The 26,076-nt window shown below is 29.7% G+C and overlaps 1 protein-coding gene across 1 annotated transcript in view; it reads left to right on the plus strand.

Annotated features, from left to right (window-relative positions):
* The window catches only part of LOC126852966 (uncharacterized), a 76,164-nt gene extending 53,470 nt beyond the window's left edge, over positions 1-22,694 (plus strand). The window contains exons 8-19 of the mRNA XM_050598279.1: positions 1,126-2,151; positions 2,230-3,021; positions 3,757-4,812; positions 11,969-12,136; positions 12,223-12,303; positions 13,404-13,595; positions 13,961-14,515; positions 16,322-16,390; positions 16,528-17,275; positions 17,650-17,864; positions 18,465-18,725; positions 19,874-22,694. Coding sequence (XP_050454236.1) covers positions 1,126-2,151; positions 2,230-3,021; positions 3,757-4,812; positions 11,969-12,136; positions 12,223-12,303; positions 13,404-13,595; positions 13,961-14,515; positions 16,322-16,390; positions 16,528-17,275; positions 17,650-17,864; positions 18,465-18,725; positions 19,874-19,933 — 5,223 coding nt within the window. The 3' untranslated portion in view covers positions 19,934-22,694. The remainder of the gene's footprint in view (positions 1-1,125; positions 2,152-2,229; positions 3,022-3,756; positions 4,813-11,968; positions 12,137-12,222; positions 12,304-13,403; positions 13,596-13,960; positions 14,516-16,321; positions 16,391-16,527; positions 17,276-17,649; positions 17,865-18,464; positions 18,726-19,873) is intronic.
* Positions 22,695-26,076: the final 3,382 nt, after the last annotated feature.

Below are 26,076 nucleotides of genomic sequence, written 5' to 3' on the forward strand. Positions count from 1 at the left end.
ATATTGTGATATTGATGATATTTTGAGATAAATTAGACGAAGTGATAAAAAATAATAAATGAAAGACAAAATTATAAAAGAATCATTAAAAATTATATTTAATAAGATGTGACAAGTAACAAACTGATATATCAGGCGTAGGAGCGAATGTGTGAACGACTTGGGAACTTATTATTTTTTATCACATCGTCTAATTTATCTCAATATCATCATGTTAAACCAATATTTTAAACTTTTTCATCATGTGGTTCTATAAATCTTGTTGACGGGGCATCACATTTCATCCCCTTCATGAGGTCTATTTTGCTTCGGAATCATTTTTTCCTCAGTTCTTCATGAGAGTATCCATCGCCCCTTCGATCATTCGCCAATTCGAGTTTGCAAATTCGTCATGCATCAACAGCGGTATAATTTTATTTGTAAGACCACTACGAGAGTAAAAGATCAGTTTGAGAGAGTTATGTCTAACGATTGCGACGGATATTATTAAGTTCACCCACGGCAAAAGGATTTTATTTTGATATTGTATGCGTTTGTGTACACTTTCAATGTATTTATGCTTATTCCCTCTACATTATCGCTTTATCTTGAGAAGCGTCGGTTTCTTACAAGATTTATTATTAAGTCTACCTCGATTTCATTGAAGAGAGCTCGAAATGAGCCAAAACGTCTGACATTATTATGTATTCTGTTTCAATATAATATAAATATGTTCACGCACTAATTACCGCGGCCGGACTCCAATTGATCCATTATATTATTATTATTTAATTAGATCTTATCTTTCGATCTTTTACATTTTCATTCATTTTTTTATATTTCACTTGATTATCATTATTGTATTTATTTGGAAGCACAGCTTTGTTTTTTTTGTAAATAGAATAACTAAAACGTATTAACTCTTAAGTTACAAACTACTATCGCTGTCTATGCTATAATCTAATTTTTTAAGTTAAATTAAATTTTACTCTACGAAAAAAATATAACTAATGTATTTAAGAGTTAATACGCTGCTCTCGACTTGTAGATTGTATATGATACAAATATTCTTGAGACCTATCTATCACACTATAAATTGCACCAAAGTGTGTACAGCACTTGCACGCACCGAATTTCTGATTGCAGAATTCTGACTTGGCGCCGCCCGTTCACATCAACAGCTCCGGCGAGCCCAGATTCATCACTTTTTATCAGGCATTAGAGTCAGCTAGCATAAGAAACGAAAATCTGAGCGTAAATGATGTATCTCAGCGGCAAAAACTAACTGGCGGGATAACGAAGGTAGACTCTAACGCTACTGTACCTAATGGCATCAATAATGATACTGCTAACAACAATGATATCGCAAGCCCAAAATCCGCAACTATCGCGGCTACATCCTTCCCAGATATTTCTACCATAGATATTACCACTGCTGTTCAATCGGCAAACCTTTCGTTTGCTTCGAGATTAGCTACGGAGATTATCTCTGATAATAACTCGAAAATCATCTCGACGATAATTCCAATATCCGCAAATTCAGATACAAACGGGCAAACGACAGCACCTATTATGAAATTGTCCAAAATCAGCGCCTCTGATAATACAATGACAAATACATTGGCTAGCGCAAATATTTCGAACACCTTAATGTTACTTAATGTTACCACGAACGAAATAGTCACGATTGACACATCGACAAACGTTGATGTAATTTCGGATACATTGCCTTCCATGAAATTTACTTCCGAAAATATTCGACCTTTTGAATCGGTGAATATAAGCGCTGAAACAATGAAGTTAATGACATCATCCACTATTAAACCAGTCACAGATGTATTCACACCTGCCTCTATGAATCTACAAATATCGACTAATATATCGGACACAACATCTCCAATCACCGAAAGCGTTATTGTAACACAAATATCATCTGAAGCAACGACTATATCCGTGATGAATAATATATCTGAGAATATTGAAACGAACACCGTGCAACAGTATGATAAAACAACGCCTCAAACGACAAAAATAAAAGATGTAACTGAAAATATAGAAATGAATATGATACAACAATTCGATGCAACAGTTCCGCCCCAAATGACGGAAAGTACGAGCACCATTGAATCCATAACGACAGAAGAAATTTCTAACGACATAATTGAGATTCAAGTAACGCAAGCACCTATTATATCTATGTTTCACACACGCTTTATCGATATCGCATAAAATATTTTATTGCATTTGCAGGACTCAACAGTTAGAACATCTATTGAAAAGCCTACTACTACGACTATTTCCTCCAAACTATTCAACACAATATTGGATTCGTTTATAAATACAAAAAATTTGGAAGAGACGACTACCTTACGGGAAACTAATTCGAGGAACGTCGGAATAATACCTATTCAAGATGTCGATATCGAGTTAATAACGACGCAAACAACGACAAAGAGACCAGGACAAAAAAATATAGTAGATTTGGTTACTGCGTTTTCAATCGCACACAATCGATCTAATGATCAAAAAATAAGTGCATTGAATATGCCAAATTCGAATACAACTCAGAATGCAAAAGATTCATCAATAGACGCAGAAATCATGACTAGCTCGCGACTTGCCGATTTTATTACGAAGAACGATTCACGGTCGTCTAATGATACATTGCTTACTAAACTAATGACTATTGCGAAGACACTCTTCTCGGAAGAAATAAATGAAACGCGACAATCGTTATTCATGTCAGATCAAATTAATGATTTTAAAATAACTATTATTCCAGATATAAATAACTTGACTCAAGCTGATGGCATGATAAAAAACGATGATAAAAATCAACTCATGCTTTCGAACAATATGTCAAAAAAAATTAATGCGTCTACCGAACTGTCGACCGTTTTAGAAAAAACTCTCGAACGTATAAATATCATAACATCCAGAAATGAAACAGAAGAAAGATCTAATCGCGGCCCTATTGTAGGAACAGAAATTTTGTTAATGGAACTTAACACGCAACCCACTGATATCACAAATTCAATTGATGTAGGTGATATTATTACACCTGAAATATCTCTTTTTCAGACAAACATCGAAGCATCAAACATAACAATGTCGATTAGCATGAGTTCTCAACTAATTATTAACATGTTCGATTCAATTATTACACAATCTAATCCAATTCAATTGTCTGATAATGATACCTAATCTACGACTTTAACCATTGATTCTAAAAATTCAACAAAATTAATTTATAATTCTTTTAAATAATAATATTGAATTATTAAATCGGAATTTATTACTATTAATAATCTTTTCATAACAAATTCTATTAACGCGATTATAAAACAATTACTCTTCTCAATTTAAAAAAATTCGCGATATATCAGATATTTCCGCGAAAATGGTAGCAGAATTAATTACTTGTGTAGCCATAACGAAGATAAACATTGCGCGAACGATTGCTGTAAATGCTTCTAGTCAAGCACCAAAACTTACATTACAATAGAACTTATATCTGAGTAATAGATTACGAAAAATTGATGCCTTATAATGAATATATCAGATATCATTACAACGCTGTTAACAGTACCCGATGATAACGCGATTAATATAAGTGATTCATCTAGTTTAATGTCTTCCAACACGGAATCAATTCATAATCTAGTAAGCTCCACTGATACTACCACTATTAATCAATTCAACAACATAACAACAAGTGTTCTTCAAACACTAAGTGATCTCGTAAGTGAAACACCAAATCTTATTGCCCGTTTCCAGGATACAATGACAACAACAATTGCCCAAGGGACGGAGATCGGCTCACGAATCATCCAATCTGAGCAACCAACTGAAACCACCATCACTAGCATTTTTACCACATCCTCTGAATTTCCCACGGTCGACACGACTATCTTATCCTCATCAATTGAACCGATAACGGACACTGCGACAATGACATCGACGATAACGACAACGACTCTTCAAACGACATCAACGAAACCATCGCAAGCCGATTTAGCTACCACTGCCAGCTTCATACCCGAGGCAACCACTCCAGTTATCAATATTAACGAAAACCTTATCTCTACCGAGACGACAATTATCGATACTCAAAACACCATGGTTGCTTCAATTGAATCAGAGGAACTGACGACAACAACGACAATCACATCACCCATGAGTATGCCGACGGCAACAACTATATCACCGACCACACAAAGTATTACTTCAGAACAAGTAATATCACATCCGCCATCTTTGGATATTATAAATATGGGATCCTATCTAAGATCTTTTGGTGGCAATCAGGCGACGACACCAGCTTCGAGATTCAGTTCTTCCAGCAAAACACCAATTCGCGATTATCAGGTTTATGGTATTTATCCCAACAAAACCATCGTGCGGAAGCGACCGGAGGACAATCTGATCGATGCCAGAAATATAAATAGTCCGTATGTAATATTCGGCATCTTCCCGGACGGCAGATTGGTTCGCAAGTTTCCCAACGGAACAATAATATCGGATTCACCTAGGAATCCAGTCGAGGTTGTGTTTACGCTTAGCACTACCACTACTACTAACCGACCAGCATCCAGGCCATATTATAACCAGGTTAACCAAGCGGGCACTTATAACCAATATAAATCTCCTCTATACTATAGTAACTCAATGTACTATAGTAAACCCGTGGACAAGCTGACGGGAGACATCCAGAATCTCAGCCCTGTTGATTTTGGATTTACCGATAATGCGATCAGCGTTCCCTCTGGAGTTGGCCCAAAATTCGCGACATCATTTGGTCCCCCTGCTAGCACTCCGTGCGCAAACAAAATGGTATTTTTGTCTGATCTCTTCATCAAAATCATATCAATTAATTCATACTTTATTTTGAAATTTGATCAAGAATCTCTCGGTATTTAAAGAAACTTTGTTCTAAGAAACAATTATTCTAACGGAGTGTTTTTAAGGTCTTCAAAAATCATTGCTGCGTGAGGATATGAATAAAGTAGTTTAATCATTAATAGAAACTATGATTACACAGTTCAACAAAAAAAAAAAATACCGCAATAAGACTAGCTGTTTCTTATAAGTTTTTGGCTGAACACAAATCCGGTTGTGAAATAGCACCATCACGTCAGAATTTTGAGAAATTTGCAATTAAAGTTGCAAAAAAGGATTATTTTCACGAACTTTATCATATTATAGCTACAATATGTGATGTGCTAAAAAAGTGACTTAAAAAATTCTTAGATTTAAATAAACTTAATTAAAAATTATTGATAAATCGAATTAAGTTATATCTAATTTCTGCAACATATTCCATATTTAACCGTGGACATCTTATTAACCATAATCTTATTAACTATAATCAAACATTCCTTTTGTGGGTCGAAAGTCTAACAACATACTTTATTTTGATTATAATAAAACTACTTCAGCACATATTGTAGCTATAATATGACAAAATTCGTGAAAATAGCCTTTTTACAAATTTCATTGCAAATTTCTCAAAATTCTGACGTAATGGAACAATTTCACAACTGGATTTGTATTCAGCGTCTAAAAACCTATAAGAAACGACTAGTCCGCTTCGAAAAAAAGTCATTTTTTGTTGAACAGTTATATATCAAAAAACATGATAGTATCTTGTGCCACGTTACTCACAGCAACAACATAACAGACCGTGTATCTATACACAAACTGCTCAATTGCGAATATCTTAAATTATTGGATCTCAATAACAACTAATGTTGTTCTACGTACACTAAAAATGGAGATATTACAATGTAAAATTGCAATATAAAAATGTGTGTTTGTGTGTGCGTACGTGTGCTTGCGCGCGCGCGCGCGTGTAGGTGCTGATCATCATAGTCATTTTTTTATTCTTTTCTATTACATACATTTGTCTTTTGTATATTATAAAAAATTTCTGTACAAATTGAAATTTTTATCACAAGATTGCACTAACGATACTTACAGTATGATATTACACCTTACAAAGTACGATATTTTATATTTACACAGTTACACAATTACACATACGTGTGAGATAGTATTGCATTACATTGCAAATATTTTAACAATTCTACTTTCACCAATTTTATTTTCATAGTCAGACATTAACGATTTGTGATAATTTTCCGATTTTCTTGTGATATCATCTCGTTTTATGGATGCAATTGATATCATGATATAAAGATATTATCAAAAAAGGATATGTGATTTGAAGTAATAAGTATATATTAGAAATGCAGATTACGGGGCAAAATTTTCAACATATGAACTAACAATAAGTATTTTGTTTTAAGAATGAGAGTAAACAAGAATGAAATATGTTATATTTTCTGCAAAGGTAATTATTATTCACTGATGATTCCGCTGTTTCACACACACACACACACACACACACACATACACACACACGCACACGCACACGCACACGCACACGCACACGCGCACGCACACGCACACACACTGTGATTAAATATACATTTTCTATTCCGTGGAAAAATATATATGTTTAAACTTTTCTGTGCTGTTCTTTCTGTACAATATGAATTAAAACCTTTAATGAAGCATATTAAAAATCTGATCATTCTATGTGTGTTATTAAGATCCAATAATTCAAAGATCCAAATAAGATATTTTCACTTAGACAGTTCGTGTCGGTAAAAAAAATAATTTAACTTGTAAAAAATTATTTTTTCAAGAAAAGATGAAAAAAGATGCTAAGTCTACGCATGTTTGTTCAAAAAAGTGTTAACTTAATACAATGGAATTTTTCGAAATAATACACCTTAAAATTGTAGACATCATTTGAGATGCATTAGATTATTTTCGAGTAGCGTAAATGGAGGAAACTACATCGATTTGTAGGCGCAATACCTTCTTCCGACAGTATATTTGAAATAACATATGTAATGGAGTGAGTGTAATCTGGTGTAATCTCATTATAATGGACTAAACTCCCGTGCAGTCTATTTCGAGGTTTCACTCATATAAAAAAGACATTATACAAAGCAGCATTATTTTATTGTCTATTGCTCAAATTTATCTTTCTTACAAAAATCATGATAGAAAAAAATTGCACCAATTTAAAATAAAAAGATTATTTAAACTTATATATTTTCGGTAAAACTCTTGAAGATGGGCCTATACGCCGATGACCTTGACATATGTTGTCAAGAAAATTCTTCTAAATAATTCGCAAGAATTAAATGGCGGACGGCATTACTTTAGAAGATATAACGGTAATTATATAGAAAGAGGACAACCTCATGTATGATTTTGACTTTGAAATATGTTGTCAAAGTCATCGTCCTAAGTGATTCTGACCTTGAAAAAACGCGGTCCTGATCCGTTTAAAAGTTATAAAACATTAAAGAGTGAACTTCACTTCGTATTGTAAAGTACATGTGTGGACACATGTACTTTGACCCCCTATGGGGGGGGGCTCCGCTTCTGGAAGATATAACATAACCCAAATCTATTTCTGATTTAATTATATACCTTTTTCCGCACTGTCAGCAGGAGACAGTGTTTTATATATAAAATTTTAATTTGCTATATCTTCTAAACTAACGCCGTCTGCCACTTAATTTTTGCGGAAAATTACTCAGAAAAATCTTGACAATATATATTAAGGTCAAGGTCATTGGCGTATTAGCCAAATTTCAAGAGTTTACCATATTTTACCATATTTACAATATTTTATCATATTTTCTTGTAAAAATTATAATATCAAAAAATATTATTCATATTACTTTGGTATAGCAATAAAATAGCATATACAATTAGTATAGCAGCGCTAAGTTTTTAAATTTGTTAAATTTGTTTTTAAAGTCATTAAATTTGTATGATTTTATATATCATATTTTTATATTTCACTTACTTTTATATTTTTATTTTTATTTGATATTTTTTGTAATATTTATTGATATTGATAATTCTTGAAGAAAACTATAGAAATTTTTAAAAAATTTTTTATTTTCAATTAACATTATCTCTTACATTATTTTTTTTATACAAAAAGATTTAAACAACAGACAATAAAATAACGCTTTTTGAAAACTTTTTTTTTATTATTAAACTCTTTCTCTCTCTTTTCTCTCTCTCTTTCTCTCTCTCTCTCTCTCTTTCTCTCTCTTCTTCCCCTCCTCTCTCTTTTTCTAATACCTTGTTGTATTACAATTTTTCGAATGGATACGTGTCGTGAATAGATGTCTTCCTTGCTATTTTTTCTTATATATACTATATCGAATTCATCTTGAACAAAATAAAATATTGTTTTATTTATAGTTTCTATGTATATTTCTATGTATAAGAGATTGTGTTTATCATCATTTTTCTTACAAGGGGAATGTAATATATTTTAAATTAAAAAAAGCAGAACTTAACCGCTTTGCGATACACAATCGAAATAGTAGCATAGTTCAGCGGATAGCACTCAAGTCTTATGAATGCGGAATTGTTGGTTAAAATCCTTGTATATAATTTTTTTCTCTTTAAATTTTTGTGTAATTTTTCTTTTTCTAAGTATAATAATCAACGTTGTGTCTCGAACTCTCGAGCTAATGGTGCTTTATTCGCAACATCGATAGACGGTCATAACATTAAATCATCCAAATAATCATCCAGGAATTCGCAGGAACCATACCAAGAAACAATCGCCCGATGAATAGACACGAGATACCTGCTTGTAAATTACCACGCTGAAGAAAGTCCAAATCCAGAACCGAAACGTCCAATAATCAAAATTTAAAACAATATACTTGCGCATCGAGTACCGTACCAAGCTCTTAATTAGCCCTTTTCATGATTATTATACTTAGTTATTTGAGTTTTAAATTATAATTATTTTCTTTTTCTGTTTCCAGCAACATTTTAGCATTAAATAAATAAATATTACGCGGATTTTTCATAATAACTTTACTAATTAATTTTTAATATTTTGTTCTATATTTTTTAATGAAAAATTGCAATGATGTCGAAATGCTTTCTATAGAAAAGATAAGAAAATGAACAATATTTAGTTCAAGAAATATGTTAATTAAAATAAAATAATAATAATCAATAATATTAATTATATAAACAACAAATTCACAATAATTAAAATTTTTTTTCTTACAAATAATTTTATTATTTTTCTTTTTGACAACTTTTTACAATTAGCATTAATATTAAAAAAAAAAATTTTAATTATTGTGAATTTATTGTTTATGTAATTATTATTAATTATTATTTCGTTTTAATTAATATATTTTTTGAATTAAACAGTGTTCATTTATTTTTTCCTTAATGTTCCTTTACTTTTTTGTAAAAAATATTTTGATGTTATCGCACGAATTTTCATCGAAAAAAATGAAACAAAATATTAAAAATTAAATGTTATTATAAAAAACTCTCGTAATATTTATTTATTTAATGCTAAAATGTTGCTGGAAATAGAAAAAGAAAAATTATACAAAAATTTAAAAAAAAATTACATACTAGAATTCTAACCAGCGATCCCGCACTTACTAAAATTTTAGCGCTATCTGCTGACATAAGCCCATTGCTTCGATTATTGCACATTGCAAAGCGATTAAGTTCTGCTTGAAAATCTTTTACATTAATTTTCTGACGAATACGTGAGAAGCGTGCTCTATAACTATAACACAATTTCTTTTTTATTGAGAACTTCACATAGAAAAATCGCGGTTTGAAACGGCGTCGGGCACGTCTGCCCCCTCGATGATGACGAGACGCCGAAGATTTGCTCGTTCGAGCTCGATTTCCTGACTTTGATTCGCCTTCTTGATCGCAGCTCCACGTCCCATTCTTTCTGGCCTCTCTCTACTCTCTCTCTCTCTCTCTTTCTCTCTCTATCCCTTTTTCTCGTCTTTTTCTCTCTCTTTTTTTTCTTAATTAGGACTCAGATTATATTCATTACATAATGTAAATATGATCCAGCACATGTAGTGGCTAATATTTAATTCTGATTTAATTTTTTTTTTTTATTTTAATTGTTAGCATAAAACAATAAAGTTTTTTAACTCTGCATAATTTTATATAATAAATAATATTATATTAATATTAATTAATTAGATAATAATACAGTCTCAGTTTTTCGCAATAACTTTGTAACTTATTTTTATACTTTTTCTGACAAATTTTTTTTTATAATATGTTTGTTTTATATAAGTATACTTCTGCTTTTATAGGTATACTTCTAATTTCTAATATTTCTAATTTTAATGAAATGCAATTTAATACTTTTTTGCAGGTCAAAAATATCATGCTACACACAATGCTGCACACAAATTATTATTGTAAATTTGTAAATAATTATATCATATATTTAAAGTACTTTGTGCTTTAACTGTCAATGCTTAACATTATCATGTAAATCATTTTCATTTGCACTTTTGGTTTTTACGTGCAATATCTTTTTTCTATTAAATATATATACAATAGCAAATTACATGTTTTACTAATATACATACTAAAAATATTTGATCAGATTTTAATATATAAGAAAAACTCCATTAAAATTTATTATAATTTACCAGAACCTTTGTTCAAGTTTCTCTAAAATTCAAGTTTATCTAAAGTTAAAAATTTTTTTAATTTTCTTAAGGTACCTAATATATTTTCTGTAAATATTCATAAAAGATTATTCCTCGCTAATTCTATCGCCACTTAGATATGTTGTAGGGGAGATTGTTCTGAGTAATTCCTTGTAAAAATTAAGCAGATGGCATTAATTTAGGAAACATAACAATAGCAAATTTCAGTTTGACGTAGTTTAAAGTTTGTGTATGGCATAATAATCTGTTACTTTTTGACTAGAAAATATTGTTTATGACTTTCATGCGTGGAGACGAGCAAAACTTCTTCTCTTGCACCTGCATTCAAAAATAATTCTAATCTAACTCAACTTTTCTCTGAGAAGTGAAGCATTATTCGCATATACATATACCAAGATAGCAATACCTGATGATCAGATTTTATCACGCCTTGATCTTTTGATATTTATAGCAACTAGACAACACAAAACGCGCTTTTTATGTGCGTCATTTATTTCTTTTTTTTATTATAAATTTTTAATAACACAATTTTCAATACACTATTAAACTCTTGATATAACTGTCAAAATATACAATGCTGCTCAAGTAAGCGCAATGACAAAACCAATCAACATCGCGGAAAAGAGGCAACAATGGTGTTTTGATATTGATTGCCAGTACTGAAAATCTGTAGCATACGTGACGTAAACTATATATTTTCAGTGGCAGTTAATATCGGAACATAGTCAATGATTGTGATATATTCGAGATTCGACTTTGCACGTCTTTTTCAGAAAGGGATATGATATATTTCAGTAAACATTGTTTATTGCAATAATTCTATAATATGAAAATAACAAATAATATCAAACTATAATCTTTCTTTACAACATATCTAAATGGCGAAAATCGGTGAAGTGTGACTTTTTATACATATTTATTGTATCTTCAAAAAGCTACATATACTGCATTTAAACATTTATATCTAGCATTATAATAAATTGTATTCTGGCAATTGCACATTTTTAATATTATAGTAAATATAAATTGAATCTGATTATTCCTAAATAAAATTGTTAAAAAAACAATATTTTTTTTTTAAAGTTTCAAAACATATAAATTTTTATTATATATCGCTACAAATTTATATATATTTGAAAAGGATAAAAACTTTATGAGTTTTATGTTAAAAGATAAAACAATATTTAAGATATAATCTATATGGAAAGGTATTAAAAAACATAAAGATTTAATATTTTTTATTACATAATAAATTACATAATAAATTATTTAATATCATATAAATAAATACAATTGCATTTGGGTTTTTTTGCACTATATCTTGAAGAAGACAACATGTTTATAAACTTTATTTGTGCATATTCATCATATTATGATCACTTTTTGGCAATATTATTAAATACGTGATGTAAATCTTTCAGAGCGATATTTTATTAAACACCCGAATGAATACGCTGCCGAATGTAGCTTCTATGTATGGTAAACTGCAAGGTCCAATTGGCTCTTCTATCATCAAGGATCATGAAAGTAGTGAAGCTTCTCGAATAAAAGTAACATCTAATCAACGCAGTTCTGTATATATCGGACAGGTAGTAAGAGACGTGAAATATTACGGAACTATATTGTGATTAAGCGTAAAAATAAAAATATTTTGATTTAACTATGAATATTTCAGGATAAATTTATTAATTATCAGATTGACAATGCACCTGATATCAATTCAAAAGTGGTTGATGTGAAAATAAATTCAGTGGCTGTAAGTAATTAAATATCGCAGAACTTAATATGATAATTTCACGATGATGGGATTTTTCTATCAAACCAAAAAAATTTTTTGTATTACTAATAAATTTTCTTGCTTCCTGATTGTTAAATCACTTCTTATTTTTGAAATCACTATGCTTAGACTTTTTTCATTTCTTAGAGTAACAATAAAATGATTTATTTCGCATACTGAATGTAACTTGTTACAAAAATATATTATAATATATTTATCCCCAAGATTGTGTAATATTTTCTAATAACATATCAAAATTAAAGTTAATAAAGCTAATAAAGATTGTGAGAAAATAGTATTCTTGAAATACAAACTATAGTTGTTGTAGATATAAATAAAAATTATCGCGCGCAATAAGAAAAAAATACATATTTATAGCTTATAAATATATATATATATATATATATATATATATATATATATATATATTTAATATACCCAGTGTATTCAAAAAGTTCGGAAACTGATTTTTTTTTAAATGTATTAATGACTATCTCTCAATTAATACTAGAACTAGATAGTACCAATCTTTCTGAGTCTCTGATAATATTTTCGTTTTATAATAGTTGCGTTTGGTGCAGTATTTTTTGAGTAGTGCACATTGAAAGATTATTTGTTCTTTCTGCGTTGTCACGATTTCAAGCAAGGGAGCAACGGGCCAATTAAGTTTTGCTTTAAAAGTGGAAAAAATATTTTTTTGAGATGTTATGGATCAACTTTTGAAGCAAATTTGACATGTCAGATGCGTTGTCATGGAGAAGGAACCATTCATCCGATTGGTAAAACTAAGAATTTAAAACGTCGAATTCGCCTCAAAACTACTAATCTACTCAAACTTATTCAAGAAATACTGCACCTAACATAACGAAAAAATTATGAGAGACTCAGAAAAATTGGTACTATCTAGTTCCAGTATTGATTGAAAGGTAATGTCATTAATGTCTTTAAAAAAATCTCCAAACATTTTAAATGTATCGTATATAAATATAGTTTATATTTGTTACAACTATTATTAAAATGTATAATTTTATTATCATTATAAAGATTAATTAAAAAAAAATGTTTAATTTTGTTATTAGACTTCTATGAATGAAGGTGTAGCATCATCTATGACATCGATCCCATCTTTTGAAAATTTGCTGAGTAACCAGTCGGGTGGTGGTATAGTAACAACACCTTCCGGTTTTCCTTGGAAGGATCCCCTCGATCAGATATTCGGTATTGCTACTAATTCATCTATACAAATAGCATCCGTGGCATCGAATCAATTGGTGCGTATCAATCAACACATAATATTGTGATTATTTTCTCATATAAAATAAAACTATAATAAAATTAAACTAATGCTGTTAAGAAATATATATTATTACAAATGAATATTATTGAATATTATTACAATATTAAAAAAGCAAATTGAACATTATTACGATATTAAAAAAACAAGTTGAATATTATTATAATATTAAAGAAGTAATTGAGTTAAATAACCGATTTCTTAAAATTGTAATATTTATAAAGAGAAATTAGAATAATAAGATATAGATTTTATAGATAACAATTTTAAATATCTGTTACGTGTGTCTTCTTCGTTTTCCTCTATTTCATATTTCCTAAATATTTTTTGTATTATCTATAGAATGAAACGACCGGAAATAATGGACCGATTATGGCACGTCCTATAAATCCCTTAGTGGAAGTCTTCACGCCCATTATAAGTGGTGTAACTCCAACAAACTTCAACAATGAAAGTAAACCAACAACCTTATCAATTAGTTCCATTACAACTACTACTCCTATTACCACCACTATACCGATTACAACTACTACTCCTATTATCACTACTATACCAATACCAACTACCATAGCAACAACTACTGCGGCTACTACTACAACTACTACTGCAACTACAACATCTACTACTACGACAGCTGCAACTACAACTACTACTATTTCGACAACTACTACTCCTACAACGACTACAATAAATCAAACAACAAGTAGTACATCTGCTCCTCGGCGTATAACAACTACTTCCTCCATAAATATTTCATCGGATATAACAACACATTCAAATATAGTCTCACCTACTGCGACAATATCGGCGGACAATATACTAAACAAGTTACAGATGAATACCAAAGAGAACGTCTTTGGTACAACATTCGAAGATTTAACTTTCCTAAATTCATTGGTAAACCAATTTCATTTTTTTCTAATTTGTATAAGCGATTTTTTTTAAATATAATTAATTTCACTAATTATTTACAATATAGGACACTTCGATAATGACATTAATCTTAGTAATGTTGTAAAGGTGAGAATCTTTTCTAAAATTCACATTAACTTTGTTTTAATCCACGCTCGTATATAGTTTTCACGATATAATTAAATATATAATAATTAAAAATTTTTCACACACTTTTTCGCGCAAAATTCCATTTACTTTACTAAAATAAATTCATGACCAATTTAATCCTTCTTTCTATATTCTTTCTCAAAAACAATTCTAATTCTAATTTGAATAAGTATACTTATATAATATATAATATATAGTATACTATAATATATATAGTTATACAGGGTGTCCTAAAAATTTTGACATACCCGAAGTGTGAATGTAGATTGAGCCAAACTGAGTCGAAAAGTTCTATATCATTTTGCAAAATTCACAATAGTTTTTGCGTTATTAATTAAAATCTGTGAGCTAATGAGCGCGTTGGAAAGCAGTAGGCCGGTATCGGCAGGCATGTACGACGGATTACTTGTGTACATCTCTTAATAACAAAAGCATCATCTAAACGAGAGGTGGAGTCACGCTGTCATCTCTTGCTTAGATGATACCTTTGTTGCTAAAAAACGTACACAAGTAACGTCGTACATGCTTGCCGATACCGACCTATCGCTTTTCAACGCGCTCATTAGCTCACATATTTTAATTAATAACGCAAAAACTATTGCGAATTTTGCAAAATGGTATAGGACTTTTCGACTCAGTTTGGCCCAATCGACCTTTACACTTCGGGTGTGTCAAAATTTTTAGGGCACCCTGTATAATATGTAGTGTACTTATATAATAAATAGTAATAAATTAATAAGACGTCATTTATTATTTATTAAAAAGTTATTAATAAATGAACATGTGCATATAAGTTTCAATGTAAACTATCATAAAAAATTCAATATTGTGTGAACATACTTTACGTAAATATTATTACGCATACACACACAAATCATACTTAACAGATACAAAAATTTTTATTTAGGATAAATCAAAATATCAAAAATATTTTATTTAAAATAAATCAAAATATTAAATATTAAATACATTGGTTGATAATTGCTAGAAATAAATTTTCTATACAGCAATACCATTCTCTGTTTACCTAGATTTGTCAACTAGTATATTTAAGCGAGGAAGAATTTCTATATGAGATTGATATTTTCTGCACAAAATAAAATTTCCTTTATCTAATATTTTCGATATAAAACAAAGTCTATACCTTTCTAATAAACAAATATACACGTCTATATACTTTTTGTAGATTTACAATTTATATTTACAATGTATTTATAGATCTCGTTTGTCAGTTTTTATTTTTTTATTCACTAAAAAATACTCAAACAGCTAAATTTTTATTTTTATTTGTAATTTTTATTAATAATTTTTTAATAAACAATGAGCGCGACAGCTAAGACTTTTTACAGATTACTCAGAATCGCGATAACATATGTCAAAGTCAAAATGACTGAAGACTGTTTATATATACTAATATAAAGTTTATTATTAAATTTAATTAAATTACATCGCGAGATTTATGAGCACGAATAAATAAAACAGGATTAACATATGTGAAAATCAAAAAAATAATCGGAGAAGTGTCCTTTATTAATATCATTTAAATAATTATCATTGTTTCTTCTATTAAAAGTTTTAGGAATATTAAAGTATTTTATATTCTATAATAAATCATAAATAATATGATAATGTTTTTTGCAGTTACAGAACAACAACGTTAAAACTACATCGAAAACACTAAATGATATAGAGCAAATGTTAGCAAACAGGGTGAGCAAAATAAATAGTAATATTTATTTAAACATACGTTCAAACAAAATAATATCTGTAATATAAGAACATGTTTATTTTTTTATTGTTGACTACATACAATTAAATAAATATGTATAATTATATATTTTTTTTAGATTTTAGCATTGGCTAAACCTGGATTGACACGATCGCCAAAATCGATAAAAACCGTAAGCTCAAATAGTGTTCTTAATGCAATTAAAGATTTTCCATCATCTGAGTCATCTTCCGAGCCAATAATAATTGATTTATTGCCGTCTTTGTCAACGCCATCACCAAGCATTAGCGCATCAACTACAAAGAAATATACAGAAGCAGAAACGTCCATGTTGGTACAACCTAACACCGTGCCACTTACTACTAAGGCACCAGTTGTTATTACTGCTAAATCTAAAACGACAATACAACCCAAAACTACTACTCAAGCACCCGTAGGATTTGGTGTAAATTTATGGCGGGCGTTATTTGGGAGTAATCGCTTTGAAGCGTCCACAATAGCGAGTACTAAAAAGAATCCGAAGTCCGTGACTCCAAGATCAGTTCAAGCCACTCAAAAGTCCATTGCGATTACTCCGAAACCAGTACAGATTATAAAATCAACTACGCCTACAAGTCATATAATGTCTGCTATTAGGTCACATTCAACGCCGAGAACCGTCGATATCTCAGACATCCAAGTGATTTCGACTAAATTGCATGCAGATAATGTTGATTCCGTCTCTGCTTCAACACTAAGTCCTATTTCAACACAACGAACACTTTTAAATAATCCAAATCCTAGATTGAACGATGTTTCTACATCTACATATTCATCCAAAGACGATGCGAAATTCTTGGCTGCGCTCTTGCGATCCATACAAACAGGTATAAAAATTGAAGTTTTTTTCTTTCTATATATATACATTTCTTTCTATGAAATATCTTAATAAAACGCGAATTTAATTAAGATTATAATAATATAGATTCAATTTAATTTGATTTGTAATTGCAAAAACAATTTCAAAAATGATTATTATTTAAGCTTGCTTAGATTGGTTTAAATAATGCTTCTTCATATTTTGTAAAATTAATGAATTTACTTGTAAAATTTTTATGATTCCTAAATTTAGGACCACGCAGAAATTAACAGATATGCAAAAAATTTTTTTTTAAATACGAAACTAATACTTATATTTTCAAAATTATCAATTTTTTTTTAAGGAATTTTTATTAATCTATATAATAAATTTTTAAATTAGGATCAAAAACGAGCACTTCCACAACGACATCTAAAATAATTGAGGATGACGAAGCTTTCTTGAGAGCAATTTTAAATAATCAAGCTAATATTTCTACTGTGATACCATCGTCCACCGAATTGAATCCTGCTGCTTTGCTGGCATTACTTTTAAAGCAACAAGGCATAGAACCATCGACACCAGCAATAAAATTCAAAGAACAATTGCAATTAGCTGTAAGTAATGTTTTTTTTCTGATATCTTCAAGATTTTCTGCTAGGTATGATTATTTAATAAAAATGTTTCTACATCTATATAAACATCTATATAAAAAAAATCTTGATGTGCACAATAATATTAGAGTACATAAAAAAATACTTAATAAATAAATAATGTTTATTTGCATATTGCAATATATTTTTAATTATGAGTAATCGAAAATTTAGAATTATTATAAATTACTACAAAAAATCTGTATATTAAAACTTTAAATAATATATATTATTCATGTAATTTTGCATTTCAGCTAATTTCAAGTTAGGATTACTTTAATAAAAATTTGATTTCAAAAATTTTTTTTAACTGATAATAAAACAGGGTGTGTGCGTGTGTGCGTGCGTGCGTGCGTGCGTGCGTGCGTGCGTGTGTGTGTGTGTGTGAGTATGTAATTCATGAAAAATGTAGTAATTTCGAAAAATTTTGTATTTATTAATGACCAAAAAATCTAGAAGAACAAGATCAAGAAACAAGCACATAATAAATTATTTTATACAATTTTTCTATAAGATATTTATTTCAAAGCTTTTTTCCACTTAAGAAATTGATGTGTATATCAGAATCTGGACTTAACTACTAGTCGATCAATGACAACGACTACAAATAGACCGGCCTTCAGTTCGAGCACTCAATCTGCAGTTAGCATGAGAAGAACAACTACACCAAGACGAAGTACACCAAGACAATCTTCGAAATCATCAGAACGAATTCCATGGTCTCCTAGTTCAACATATCCACCTCCTCTCTTCGGAGAAAATTCGGGTAGTGGATTGATCACTGCTACTAGAGCCATCGGTCAATTCCTTGGCGCTGCCATTACGGTAAATATTTTTCGTCATGAGAGAATTATTACTAGTTGTTTTTCTTTTTTTTGACTGTAACAAATTATGTAAAAAATTATATTATATAGAACTTTCAAATTTTATATCCTACTGTACAGTAAATTATAAATTAGTATCTTTCGTTTTAAAATGTTTGTTTAATAACTTATTACGTACATTTATTATTATAAATTACAATTAGATTCTTTTATAAAAAAATACAATTAGATTCTTTTATAAAAAAAAAATATTCTTTAAAAAGGCAATATTATTTAAAAAAAAATAAATTATAGCTACATAAAATAAGTTATAAAAAATTGTGCAAATTAGAAACTTGCACATTGCTTTCTCATTTTATTTCCCTTTTCCTCATAATATCAGTAAACGTAATTATAAATATATTCAATGTAATACTGATCTTTAATGATACTTTATTCATGTAAAAATATTTAGCGCGATTACTCGAAATATGCGAAAGTTAGAGCAACCACACTTTTTTCTGGAAAATTTCAAAATTTCATAAAAAATGAACTCTTTCATCAATTCTTATCAAATTTAGTATCAACCATTCTTTAATGATATTCTATTCATTTAAACATATTTAGTCCAATATCTTAAAATTTGCGGAAATTAAAACAACCATACACTTTTTTGGAAAAATTCAAAATTTTATAAACCATCCCAACAATATATTTAAGTGGCGATAAAATCTGTGAGCTATAACTTTTTATGCATTTACCAAATTCAATTAAATAATTAACCTTTAATGATATTCTATCCATGTAAAAAGATATATCTCAAAATTTGCGGAAGTTAGAGCAACCATGTCCTTTTTATGTATATATAATATATACATACAAGTATTTGTAAAAATGTGATTTTTCAATATTTTAAAATATTTTGAACACATCGGCATCGAAAATTAAAAAAAAATATATGAAAACAAACCTTTCTCTACAAAAAAAATATGTATGAATTAGTTTTCTTCTATTTATTTTATTTTCTGTTATTCATAAATAAGATAATTATTAGATAATTAAAAGAATAAAATAAGAAATTTTTCATTTCATATTCTATATACCACAAATATTAAAATAATTTTTTTGAAGTATATTTTTTATTAACATTTTTATTTCTGTTTTTATTAGGGTGCAGCTCAACAATTACAATCTTTTCTAAGAAATGGCACCAGAAGCATACCTGGATAATATTAGAAAAAAGAAGATAAATATATATTCATTTCCGTTTGAGAACAAAAATATCAGAATTGATATTATATTAGTTAATTAAATAGGATCTTAGACAACACCACGTCCAAAATCGGGGCATAAAATGTCTTAACCCTTTCGCTACAAGCGTCCTCCGAGAAATTCACGATGAATGAGACGCCGCCAAAAATGTATATACTGCGCGCGGACAGTCGTCAGCGGTTGGGTTTACGTCTTATTCCTATAAAAGTTGCTTTGATGATGCTTTTTGAAAGAAAAAGAAATTTTTTTAAAAGATGATTTATAATTTTAGTCGCCTGTCGTATGTATGTGGCATCTTATGGAGAGCGACTATATAGTCGCCCGTCCAGCGAAAGGGTTAAATTTATATTTTAAAGGGTTATATTTTAAAAATGTCTTAAAAACGTCTTATGATATGATGGCTAAAAGACATCTTATGATGTTTTTAGGATGTCTTAATGACACATTTTTAAGATGTCTTATGTTCCGATTGTGAATATGGTGTTGTCTGGAATTATGATTACCATTGAAAAGGCATATAATAACAACATAAAAATCGATGATAGAAAAGATTAATCAAAACGACAACAACTAACCCAGTAAACACCGTTATATTAATGTAATATAAAATTATGTAATATATTATATAAATACGACACAATTGAATATTATAGATAATATTACATAAATATTACCTTTAAGCTACTGATTGATTGTAACTTTCTATTCATAAATGTAACATATAATATAATACAATATCATTGTCGTATCGTAATTATATTCTACATAGTATATACTAACGATTGATGAAACGTAATTAAATAAATAATAAAATACATAAATTATATTTATTTATGATAAAAACTTAAGATTTAATTTGGATCTCTTATGTTTGTCTTACGTTAGCCGTCCTTTGTAGGCTATATATATTTGTAACGGAAACTTGAACATGAGATAATTTTACCTGTTTTCGTCGCATAACGACGAGTAAAGAAACAATATTGCAATAATATTTTAATACAATATCGTTATGTAATGTTGTAAAATAATACATATGAAATATTGCAGTTTTATATATAGATAATTTACATTATATTCAAAAAATTAGAAAGAACATAAAAAGCAATTAGTCCACAAACATATAATTTTGTTACATTATTTGTTACATTATTTGCTAAGTTATATTACTGCAACAAACAGTGTTTACTGGGAAGCTTTTTCAACTATTGTATTATAAATGAGTTACTAAGTTACAATGAATACAAATAAATTCTTTTTTTTTTAAAAAAAAAACATAGTTTTCTTAGAATAAACAAACTGCAGTATGTATTCAAACTTATATCAAATATTTAGAATTTCTAATATGGATTTTCTCTAATGATATTCGAGTAATTTTAAATCGAATGATATAATTGAAACAGCTAAAATGTCAATATCTTGATCGAACATTTCCTACTAATACCCAATTTAAAAAATAATTTAATATTATATTAATTTTTATATATTAATATTCTATAATAATTAATATTATAATATTTATTAATATTATAATACTTTATTTGTCGTTGTTAATTATTACTCGAATTTGAAAAATAGCACTCAAACACTCTTAAAATTTTGAGAAAAGAATTAATTAAAAATTGTCTCAAATTCAATGTCCCAATCTCAATCTCATTTTTTAAATTTTTGTGTAACTATATTTTGTATAAGAATTTTTATATAAAGAACACTTATGTACAAAAATAATATAATACACGAAAAAAATTTCTTTTTATAATACCACAGTTTAAATACTAAAAGAATACAGCATAAATACTTTATATGCACAAATATAAACTCGAAGATTTATAAAACTAATTTTTCCTTAAAATCTCCGTACAATTTTACAATAAATCATGAAAATTTTACAAAAATATTTTTTTTCAAACTTTTATTGTTGGCAGTGATAATTTACAACGATAATATTGAATGTATATTATTTTTAAACGGTTTTTAAACATTTCCAGAATAAATCCATTGATTTTTTTGGACATGAGCTTATGGAGATGTTTATAACAGTCGTTAAATATAATTAAGATAATATCAGCGCAATGTATTTAATTTTGTTGATTCTACTATCCATACGTCTTCTTTATACATTTTTTCTTTATTTATACTTTTTTTGTAATAAAGTAAAATTGTATGCGTGTGCTCTGATTTTTTATTATTTGAATACTACGTACAAATAACTCTACCTAGAAAACACACAGTTATGTTGATGTAATATTCCTATTATGAAAGTAAATGTTATAAGTAATATTACCAGTTTGCTACATGTAACTTATTTTACATGTAGCTTGCAATTTTCTATTTATGCATATCATATTATGTTACATATATGTTATGTTACAATTATATAGTTTATTTGTGTTAGAATATTCAAGTGATTATAATAAATTGTGTGAAAGAATTACGCCAAGATTAGGTTTGCAGCGATTTTTGCAATTAACGCGATAATCAATATCTTTAACAATTTATAACGTAAAAATTGTCTGAATAAGTTATATTACACACCCAAGCAAAATAGAAAATTACAATAATATCAAAATGATTTTTAATAGTCATTATAATGTCATTTTGATATCATTGTAATGTTAATATTGTGATTTAATGTCATTTGATATTGTGATTTTCTGTTCTGCTTGGTATATAATTAGTTATTGAGATAGTTCGTAATTAAATAAAAAAAATTAATAAATTATATACATATATCTAATTTATTTTTCTTTTTTTTTGTGAAGTGACAATCGTAGCATAGAAGGTTGTGCATCTGCTTTATATGTCTAACAGCCCGGTTCATCGAATCAGAATAAAGCGGGGAGCACACACTTTTGCATAAGCTCATAACAATAAGCATAAGGAAATTGATTGGTTCATTTTCTTATGCATACATTTGTGGACCAATCAATTTCTTTATGTTTATGCTTATGCGCTTATGCAAAAGTGTGTGCTCCCCGCTTAAAAATTAAAAACTATTCGATTGTCATCTTTTCATAGGCAATGGCAAACCATTGAAAACATCTTGTCCAACAAACTTTCTAAAATATGATCATTCGGCATAAGTCCGTAGATCCCATATATATGTGAAAAATTATAAAAAGGCACACAAAAATATATATACATGTCATATTTCTCAGCATGCATTGAGAGAAATTAAAGTCCAAATCCTTCCATGCATAAAAATGAAAAATGAAAGATGCTTAAGGTCCAGGAGTGGATTATTACACAGGCTGATACACAGAAGAAATTATCGAATATAGATATCTAGTGAATATCGGAACAATCAAGTTTTGAGATTTTCGTATAAAAAATTTGTTTTTAATCAAATTTTACATTAGACAGTTAAAAAGTTCGATCAATGTAATCACCACTTAACTCAATACATTTAGTCTAACGTCTTCGCCATTGTTCAAAGCAGCTCTGATAATCCTTTGAAATTTACCCTTTCAAAATTTGATTCACATTTGATTCTCTTATGCATAGCTGACTCTCTGTAGGCTTGTTGAATTATTTGTAGCATTTCTGTTGGCGATTTCTCTAATTTAATGCAGAATTTAATGTTGGTGCGTTGTTTCCTTCCTTTTCATTGATTTTAAAAGAAAATTTTGTAACGCAACTTTGCGTGACTGTATCTAATTAATTGTTGAACCTAATAATTTAAAACTTACACTATATGTATTTTGAGTATTGAGTTGTGAATATTTCCCTAAGATAGCGACATAAATAAATCATGGAAATGCGAAATATTGAAACATAATTATTTGAGGATGTATCTATTTTATGCTCATATCTATTATGGGTAGTAGATGAATAAAATATGTATATGTCTCAAATAACTAACGGGGATATCTAATTGATGGGTGCACATTATCCATATATTCATATCCACCAAAAAGCTATCAAAAATATGCATTAGATACATACATGTTATCCATATATGTCTACCAAGTAGCTACCGAAGATATTCATTGGATATTCATATATTTCCGTTTCCGGTAAGAAAGTGAGAATAGGGAGAAAATGTGCTTGGAGAGAAAATGAGGTGAAAACGAGATAGGGAAGAACGAGAGAAAGTAGAAGGGACAAACGTGAGAGGCAAAGTAAGAACATTAAGGTGGAACAAAGGGAGAGGCGATGAATGAAGGATCAAAACAAAGTCTCAAAGTTCGGACGAGTCGTAGAGTAGGTCGCATCGAAGAAGTCATATTAAACAAGCATAGCCAAATCAAAATCAATAAATCGTCGACATGTCTCTTCAGGAACAATCGCAAGTCAAAATCGCCTGGATAATCATCAATGATCTTCATCAGATCAATCGGCTACAAATCGTCGTCGCGGATCAGATCTTTCGTCATCAGCTCGAAGATCACTCTTCTCGAGAAATCCGTCGCATCACATTTGAACAAATTTCACATCACGATCACGATCGCGTCAGCAATCTCAGGCGGTCGTCATCATTCTCAGCGTCGATCAGGATCATCGGCGTCAAATCGATCGATCGTCGAATCGCGGCGATCCGCAGATCGGGCGTCAATCGCGTCGATATCCGCGCAAAATCGCTCACGCAAATCATCTGCATCGACGCTGTTTACAGATCCGAGATCAAAGATCGACGATCGAATCTCAGGGCAGATCCGCGTCTTGCGCGATCGACTTAGTCATCGAAATCGAGCGATCGACGAAATCAGTCGCTTGCGGATCAAGATCAGCGGATCAGCGAAGTCAGGATCCTCGCGGATCTCAATCGGCAGCGCATCAGTCACCAATCTTGCGGATCAGATCGCGCGCAAATCACGTTGCAGAGATCAGCATCCGTCGCGGGATCATCAGCGCAGAATCCGAGTCAGGATCATCGGCTATCGGCATCGAACATCGAACATCGAGCATCCGATCCGTCGAGCGATCAGGCGTCGGATCGTCGATCAGGATCAGTCATCGGCGCATCCGTCGAGATCGACGGATCGTCCGGATCAGCGATCAGATCCGGATCAGCATCGTCGCAGAAATCGATCGGAACTCGATCGAGCACTCAGAACTCAGACATCGTCGAGAGTCGGCGGCAACAAACAGACGCGGTATGGATCGTCGAAGACACAAGAGCCAGGATGGAAAGAGGGAAGAAATATTCTAAATAAAATGTCTTTGTAATCTTATAAGAGAACAAATAAAGACCATGAAAAGAAAAAATGAATTAGATATTCACATGTTATCGACATATCCTGTCTACTAAGAAACTATCAAAGATATTTATTAAATAAAAAAATGATGTCTATTTTTGATATATAACATTGACTAATAACACATAATTTTTTAACAACAACAAAAAACATCAAAACGGAACTAATCGTTTCATATAGGTTTTTGGACGCTGAATACGAATCCGGTTTTGAAATTGCTTCATCACGTTAGAATTTTAAGAAATTTGCAATTAAAGTTGCAAAAAAGCTGTTTTCACAAACTTTGTCATATTATAGCTACAAATGTGTTGTGCTGGAAAAGTTTCATTACAATCAAAATAAAGTATGTTGTTAGGATTTTCAACCTTTAAAAAATATATTTGGTATCGGTTATGGTTAATAAGATATCCATTAAATCTGGAGTGTATTGCAGAAATTTCAAAATCTGATTCGTATTCAGTGTCCAAAAACCTGTAAGAAACAATTATTTTCATTCTGGTTTTTGAAAAAAAAGTTTGTTGAATGGTGTAATTGACGTTTAAAAGACGTTTCTTATTATTAGACCAGCTAAAAACATCATCTTGAAGATGTTCTATGGAACATCTTGAAGATCTTCTAAATAAATCTTCCAAATATCTTCTTTCTATACAGCACAGAACATTGCAGTAATGTTACAATCTTACAAGTTGCATTGTAATATTTTTGAGACATTATTGGAACGTGTAATTGTAATATTGAATGATAATGTTACAACAACATTCCAAAAACATTACAAACACAATATTTGATAATTGCTGGTTTGTTCGTGTACCGCTATGCGGCGCATGTTGTGCTATCTATCCCGCATTTAATTTCTAGTCACGATTATATAAAGCTTACATAGAACGGCTAATAAGATTAAAGATA

Source organism: Cataglyphis hispanica, chromosome 11, assembly GCF_021464435.1.
Source record: "Cataglyphis hispanica isolate Lineage 1 chromosome 11, ULB_Chis1_1.0, whole genome shotgun sequence".
Taxonomy (NCBI): Eukaryota; Metazoa; Arthropoda; class Insecta; order Hymenoptera; family Formicidae; genus Cataglyphis; species Cataglyphis hispanica.